At 39.0% G+C, this 8,315-nt stretch overlaps 1 protein-coding gene across 1 annotated transcript in view; it reads left to right on the top strand.

The window, feature by feature from the left end:
* The first annotated feature begins 2,945 nt into the window (after positions 1 to 2,945).
* LOC124159581 (kinesin-like protein KIF18A) overlaps positions 2,946 to 8,315 on the top strand; it is a 66,104-nt gene continuing 60,734 nt past the window's right edge. The window contains exons 1-3 of the mRNA XM_046535482.1: positions 2,946 to 4,729; positions 4,816 to 5,051; positions 5,464 to 5,621. Of these exons, the coding sequence (XP_046391438.1) occupies positions 4,554 to 4,729; positions 4,816 to 5,051; positions 5,464 to 5,621 (570 nt within the window). The 5' untranslated portion in view covers positions 2,946 to 4,553. The remainder of the gene's footprint in view (positions 4,730 to 4,815; positions 5,052 to 5,463; positions 5,622 to 8,315) is intronic.

Genomic DNA, 8,315 nt, shown 5'->3' with positions numbered 1-8,315 from the left:
CATTGAAAAACGTCTCGAGTCTTCTCCCAGCTTCAATCAAAAACTAAGCCTGAAGTATCGGATCGACAATAGTCATGTCATCATATGATATGATAAACCCTAATGGAAAATTCTTACAAGAAATTGGGCATTTTTGTTATAAGAATGTTTCTTATAACAAGTTTTCTATAAGAAAATATCTTATCAGAAATTGGGCATTTTTCTTATAAGAAATATTTATAAGAATACTTCTTATAAGAAAATTTCTTTTAAGTATCAATTACAAAATGTTATTTGTAAGAAATTGTCTGATGGAAATATTTATTATAAATATCATATCATCATGCTTAAAACAGTTGTGCAAACTTATGTAAAAAAAGTTACATAAGATTTACATCCCTACTGAGAGTACAAAGTTAGCATTATACCTAATTTAATCCAAATGTAGACGCCTATATCTGCTAACCTAATGATTTCCCATTTACCAAATGTAGATGTCTATTATTAGTGTCCATCAAGCAAGGACATTCAAGCTCTGTAAAGTTGACCTGACTGGCCAGTCAAAGACAAGATACCACGGAGTTCCATCAGGTCATGGGTTCTGCATAGGGCTAACGTCCCCGCATGCTAAAAGAAACTAAAAGCAATGAAACCAACAATAGCCTAGAATGATGGACCGATAATAGAATATGACTTTGGCAATCATTACACAACGAAAGATAAAGGAATTGTTATATGGAATATGATTTAACCTGGGAAATTGAAGCAACAAATGAAATAAAATTCAAGTTCGACTTGGGATACTTCAAGAAATTAGATGGGAAGGAAAAGGAAAAATTGATAAATCAAAAGCATATGAGCAATGTTTTTTTAAGATACCAGAGAGAATGACATGTACATGCAGATTTGGATAGATAATGAAAGAAATAGACAAAGTAAAATGGAATTTGATGCCATTTGGAGAAAAGGATACATAGAATATGGATAACAATAGGTGCAAGATTTAGGGAAATTGATAGGAATCACAGTACCACTGATTGAGAATAATAGTTAATGTATTTTCCATAAAATAATAACTGTGCAGATGTTATTTAGGTTTACTCATATTCTCATTCTCTTCAGAGACGAATGAATCACTCACTTTGTCCATTGAAACACTGTTGTCATTAAAACTTCCACTGATATTAGATATGCCACAATCTGAAAAAATACATCCATCTAAATTAATGATGAAAAGTTAAAAATTCCATGGAACAGTCTGTTTAAGGTAACATGATTTAGGGAATCCCAGTTTTTAAGACCAAATGAGGTCAATGCCTTATTTTTGTTAGATGCACACGACTTATTTCATTAAACTGCTATTACAAAAACGTGAATGATTAACTGTTGTGACCATGGGTGGTAAATAAAAAGTTATATCTCTCGCATCTATCTACTGAATTTTTTAGCAAGATCAACTACAATACTCATCTCACCATGTAAATAGAGGTATTTAATCATCCATAACATAAACATTAATCTTATTCTTCTTCATCCTAGCGTTTGTCCTGTGCTATTGCAGGGTCTACTGTTCTGCTAAGTCTTTTCCACTTGGCTCGATCCAGGGCGTCTACTGGCATGGCATTGATGGTCTTCATGTCCGCCTTAATTCTGTCGAGCCAGCGCATCTTAGATCGTCCTCTTGGTCGGCGTCCTTCAGGGCTCAGCCGCATTGCTGTTCTCGCCATGGAATTCTCGTCGCTACGCACCACATGCCCATACCACCGCAATTGAGCCTCCCGCATCTTGTCCCCTTGCTGCAACTCCCATTCTTTTCCGGATGACTTCATTCATGACTTGATCAAGGTGGGAGATGTCTAGGAACCATCACAGCATCCTCATTTCCATGACATGCATGGCCTGTTCTTGTTTTGTTGTGGATGGCCAACATTATGTTCCGTATAGGGCCACTGGGCAGACTACGGTCTTGCATACTTTGACCTTGAATCGTTCGGGCATTCGACGGTTGCACAATATGCCAGTCACTTGGCGCCACTTCAGCCATGTTGCATTAATTCGAGCTCGTTTGTCGGCTCGTTTGCTGAATGCAGAGCCCAAATATTTGAACTTCTCGACCTTCTCAAGGTCCTCGCTGTCGATGCTAATCGTGCCATTGGTTTGAGGTCCACACTCCATGTACTCAGTCTTCTTGGTGTTTAATCGCAACCCATAGTTGCCGAGTCGTACCTTCCATTGTTGAGTTCGCTGCATTTCGGGTCTGGTAGTGCTGGCAAGAAAGACATCATCGGCGAACAATAGTGACCAAGGATGTGATTCTTGGAGACAGGCCGTGAGTGTGTCCATGCACAGGATGAAGAGGAGTGGAGAGAGGGCCGATCCTTGGTGGACGCCAACAGTGATTGGGAAAGGCGGTGATATTCCTAATGGGCAATGGATGGAGCTGGTGACATTGGTGTAGAGAAGCTTCACCCATGACACGAAGACTTCGGGGACGTCGTGAGATTTGAGGGCATGCCATATAAGGTCCTGTGGCTCGTGATTGAAGGCCTTCTCCAGATCAAGGATAGATGTATACACTGGCTTGTTCTTCTCTCGGTGCCTCTCGAAGAGCAGCCAAGCTGCGCGAATTGCATCTGTTGTGCCACTTCCCTTTATAAATCAACACTGGTTGGGTGTGATGTGGATGATGTTTATGAGCCGGTGCAGGGGCGGATCCAGGATTTTTTTCTGGGAGGGGCACAAGCAAGGCCGTATCCAGGATTTTGTTCTGGGTGGGGCACAACGATACCTCGTAATACAAAACGAACACAATCATAATGGGACCGTGTTAAAAATCTTGCATATTTTTGAGGGTCTGGGGGGGGCACGTGCCCCCCCTGGATCCTCCTATGAGCTGGCGGTTAATCACTCTTTCGAATATTTTCATGGTGTGGCATAAAAGCCGGATCGGGCGGTAGTTGGTGCACTCTGCGATGTCGCGTTTACCCTTCCAGATGGACAGTTATGCTGGTCCGCCAGGAGTCGGGAACTTCGCCGTCGATGACGATGTTGTTCAATAATTTTGTGAGGATGACAGTGCCGTGCAGCCAAATAGCTTCCACACTTCCGCTGGAATGTGGTCAGGGCCCGTTGCCTTTCCATTCCTCATCTTCTTGATAGCGGTGGCTACCTCAGCTTCACTATGTGTTGTACAGGTCAGGATATGGGGTCCACGCTAATGATCGGTGGGTGGGGAAATTCGGTGTCACAGATGGTTGAGAAGTGTTCCCTACAGTGTGGAAGGATGGTGGGCAGGTCTCGTAGTATCTGGTGATTGTCGCTTTTGATGCATTTGACCTGACCAACATGTTGGCAAGGCGGTATATCGTATTCTCACCTCCAGGTGTTTTTGAGTCTAGTGTAACATAAACATTTAATCACATTATTAACACATATAAAAGCAACCCCTTGCAACCTAACAAGGTTTCCATGTTAACTGTATCCTGAAACGTATGCAATCGTAGTATACAGGTCGTGGTTATTAATCTGTAGACTCGAAACAGACAGATTTTTATAAGTCTACAATTTTTCGTGTGCTCTCAGGGATATATACTAACATGTCGCATAAAAAGAAGCCTCCGCTTCTTGGAACCATTTATGTCAAATACCATGCTGAAAACGCCAGAAAAGTAACAGAACACTACTTAGCAAAGAGTTATACATAATTTCCAAAAAAAATGCTATAAGAATTCCTTAAAGAATTATCAATTGCCAACATGAGTTATGGTGACTTAAACGCCTGCAGGGTAAAAACCTGCAAGGTATGCGACCCGCGCAACATGCTGATAGAATTCTATAAGAAATGCGGTTTTTTATAAGAACTTCGGTAGGACTTATAGAATCCTATGAGAATTCTTTAAGACTTATAGAATTCTATAAGCCTCACTGAATTCTATAGTTCAGGATTTTGTAAGAATTTCTCTAAGACATATATGAAATTTCCAATGCACAAGAAAAAATATGCACGCCGCTGATACAACCATAGCCATTAAATTCTCACATTATTAGCATTAAAAGTTCTGCAAAACTTCATAAATTGGCTTCTGCATTGCGGCTACCATGATTATTGCATTACCACGTCACTATTATTAACCATTACTAGTATTGGTGTATTCTCCCATGAACATGCATGCATGTTCATGGTATTCTCCACTGCGGCTACACCCACTACACCCCCTACATGCCTTTCATAAGGTAGTGTAGAGAACTGACGTCCAGAGGACTCTGAGAAGCGTATGGAGGTGCCTCCCTCTGTGGAGGATAATTTGAACTATTTTCAGGAAATTTCAAGTTGACCGTTAAAAATCGGCATTTGGCGCTTTTTCGTATGTGGCCAAATCGTGAACTATGAGTTTAAGTTTGAAAATGGGTAGTGGAAACATATTTCGCCCGAAACAAATTTTGTGACGAATATTTATTGTTTTTAATGTGTTTCGCAAGAATTTTTTCCATAGCAGTGGATTTTATACAAAATTTGTCTCAGAATCTTGGCAAATAGGATTTCGCCCGTTAATAGCAGGGAGAGTGACAGCAAAATGGCAATGATGAAGAGGGATCTGAGCAGAGCCTTTTCTCCCGGGAAAAACGCTAGAAGGACCATTGGTAGACGAAGATCCATTGGGAAACGCACACCAGTTAAGCCTGCCACCGATAATATCAAAGTTGTCATACGAGTCCGACCATTGAACAGCGATGGGGATCAAAACACCCGGTATGTGAATTCATAATTAATGTAACGAATGCCTACTTAGCTGGTGTGTTTTTGAATTCTTGCTAACTAATTTACTTGCCTCTTAGAGCTGTTATCAAAGTTGTGGACGATAAAATGCTCATGTTCGACCCGAAAGAGGAAGAAGAAGACTTTTATTTCCAGGGAGTACGACAAAAAACACGCGATCTAAATAAGAAGTCGAATAAGGACATGAGATTTGTTTTTGACCGAGTGTTCGGTCCCGCAGCATCTACTGAAGATGTATTTGCTGGAAGTACCAAAGAAGTTATCGGACATTTATTAGAGGGCTACAACTGTTCAGGTTAGCATTATTTGAAAAGCCAATTGTAGAATAATTAATAACATTGCCTTTTTGCGAACTGTGTTACTTTATTCTTAATATATGCATGTATGTATGTGCATATGATCGCAATATGTGTCTGCATGTGATTGTTTTTTGCCTACTCCATGCCTGTTGTCACATAAAATCCCCGAGTTCTGTAAAGCAGTTACGCAAGTAAAGTTATGAGTATTCGTAAAGCATCAAGGGCAACCTTTAAATGTCGATCATTGCTAGGTGTTAATCTCTATGTATGTCGGTGAGCAGTGGTCTAAATGCATATGACTTAGGATGCAAAAATCAACGTACGACTTGTGACATGGTCAACTTGATTAACTTTCTCCATGGTCTATCCTTACTTAACAGATAAGTAATGGCAAATTTTACCTTGCAGTTTTCGTTTATGGGGCCACTGGCGCTGGTAAAACGTACACGATGCTTGGGACAAGGGATTGCCCCGGCATTACTTATCTTACTATGGTGGAGCTTTATCAGCAAATGGAGCTTCTGAAAGGTGAAAGAAAATTTGAAGTTGCCGTATCATACATGGAGGTAAAGTGGAAGCCCTTATTCCTCATTTTCTTTTAGATAAGTGTCACTACACTCAGAAGCATTTTCCTTTGCGTGATTACTGCCTTTTTGGATGTATGATACTTGTTTTTGCAGTTTTGCCAAGAAATAAACAATATGCGGTTTGGACTTTCATTGATTTATTCCACATCATTTCTGTACCAATATCACTTGGTGCTTTCTTGGTCTTCCAAAATGGCCTCTAATTGGTGGTCACCATAGAATTGTACTTATTCTGGCTGGGTTAATCAATTTCAAAGCATTTAATGAGATGTTGTCAAATGGCAATGGTAAGACACTTGTCTTGAATCAGTGGTATGGCAAAATTTCTGATTTGTGCCTAGTGTTCTAAATTAAAGACTGAATTCAGGAGCAAATGAAGTCTTCAGGGAAGAACAGTTTAGCTTTAGGAAAAATGTGTGAAATAAATGTGTTCTTATTAATGAGGACTCAAACCAATTTGAATTTTCCCTAGGAGCATGAAGGCTATAATTAGAAGATAACTGCTTATGTTGTGCACATTTGTTATTATATATAGTGAACATATTATTTTTATGAATAAAAAGTGTAAGTATGTACTGTCACCTCCTAAACTCATCAACTCCTCATAAATCATTGTCAACCATCGTTAAGCAGAAGTTGGTTTGATTCGGTTCTCCACTCAATTCTCTTATCCACTGTTCTTCTAATACATTAAGAATTCTTCTGCTTAACATGCTTTATCACTTACTTCGTGTTTCTGATCTGAGGCTTAGATATGTGCACTACTTCTTCCCTTCCGCCTGCCCTTCAATGACGATTTTTATCAGACCATTGTGTTTTTTGTTGTGGCCAATTAAATTGTCCTGTCGTCTATCAGTGGCTTCCAACATAATTGTCTACTACTCTTCTTTAAACTCCCCTATTTCTCACGCATTGAGTTCATTAGATCTTCATCATTCTTCTGTGAAACCATATTTTTAAATTTTCTTAACTTAATTAACCCACTGCTGCCATCATCTATTCCTCATTACTGTGAAGAAGCTTGCTTCAAATGTTGGTCCTTGTTACATGATTGCTTTCTTTTTTCAATGCTTATATTTGGAGATATTGAGAGACTTCATTTTGAGGAATGCCCTCCTATATCGGGCTATTCTATGGACTACTTCCGTATTGTTTTGTTTCTTGCTTGTCACACACCTACCCAAGGAGCAGTAACCCTTTGTCTCATTAAGTTTATAGTTTCATAGTTTCAGGTAGATCTTCGCCTCTTATTGTCGACTGATGGCTGATACCTTTGTTTCCTTTGTATGGATTCTCAGCTTATATTTAGTCATTGTCATTTCCATAATCAATAGCATTTCCTCAAGGTCTTCATTTTTCTCTGCTATGTGATCAGAAAAATTGCAGCATGCTATTTTTTCAGTTTGATTTTCAGTGCTGGAATTTTTTTTCCTTGGATAGCTTTCTCGATTAACACTTATTGAAAATGAGGATTCAGAGCACACCCGTCCGTATCTCACTCCTTTCATAATTCTAGCTCCTTCACAGCTAGATCCATATTTAATCATAGCAACTTTGTTTTTTTGTATGTTTATAAATTGTGGGTAATTCTCTGGTCATTATACAATGCTCTAATTTCTTTCAAAAAGATGACCATTACATAAGCAGTCTTATGACAATCTTTCGAGAACGTAAATTGTAATTGTTTAATGTCCGATATATATTGATATTATTTTTACTTGGTTTGCCCCTGTATTCACTTCATTTAACACATTCAATGCGGATGATATTTTCACCGAAACCTCCAGTGACGGATGGGTGATTTTCCTTCATAACGGTGGTCTTGGAAGTAATACAACAGAATTTGCATTTTTTTTTGTTTCTATTTCAAGCAATTTGTAAAAAACCCTAATGACATACATGTATGCCACCCGTCACCAGTAATTGACAATTCACGCAACCCGCATTTCACACATGCAATTTTCCTTGCATGAAGAAGTGAACTTTTCATATTTCCGTTTATAATACTTCTTCTACCGTTGATTCCTTAGGTTAATGACGAAAATATCTTGGAATTAGTCTTTACGTGTATTTTTTTGTTTCAACGGCCGTAGATTTAATTTTTTCAGTAGAACACACAATGAACGGCAATAATAATATAAATTTATGGGATAAACATTTTTTTAAATCTATGTTACCTCAGAGTTATTGCAAAATTGAAACATTTCAATAAAAATTCTCACAAATGTTTATGATATATTTGAAAGCAAGGCCTTAGACAGAGCCCTGGTTGACCTTCACATTCTGGGAAAATCGTAGTCACTGTCCTACGGATGCCTTCACGGTTAGCGGAGAAATTAAGAGCCTGCATCATTCCTAAAAACCTATCACGGCACATTTTCTCCCGAATATCGCTACTCGCACTAATTCTGACCTCCAATCGTTAGAAATCGTGTTAACCCTAATTGCGCCCATGTGTGGAAGTTTCCAGTTCTCCCTGTCCAACGGCTTTCAATCCATTATGCCCTTAGTGAAGGCCCTTGGTGAAGGATTTTGGAGGAAAATGCTTTCTGCATTTTTCTCCGTCTATGAGAGGATTATTTCAAAGAAAATATCATTTGCAAGTTGAAATAATCTTTGCGAGTGCCGCTGGTAGGGAGGGACTCCAACCTTGAGCCTTAATAATTATCCAGC

The sequence above is a fragment of the Ischnura elegans genome, chromosome 5, assembly GCF_921293095.1.
Source record: "Ischnura elegans chromosome 5, ioIscEleg1.1, whole genome shotgun sequence".
Lineage (NCBI taxonomy): Eukaryota > Metazoa > Arthropoda > Insecta > Odonata > Coenagrionidae > Ischnura > Ischnura elegans.
The sequence above is the reverse complement of the archived record's forward strand: the minus strand, read 5'-3'. Positions and strand labels throughout refer to the sequence as shown.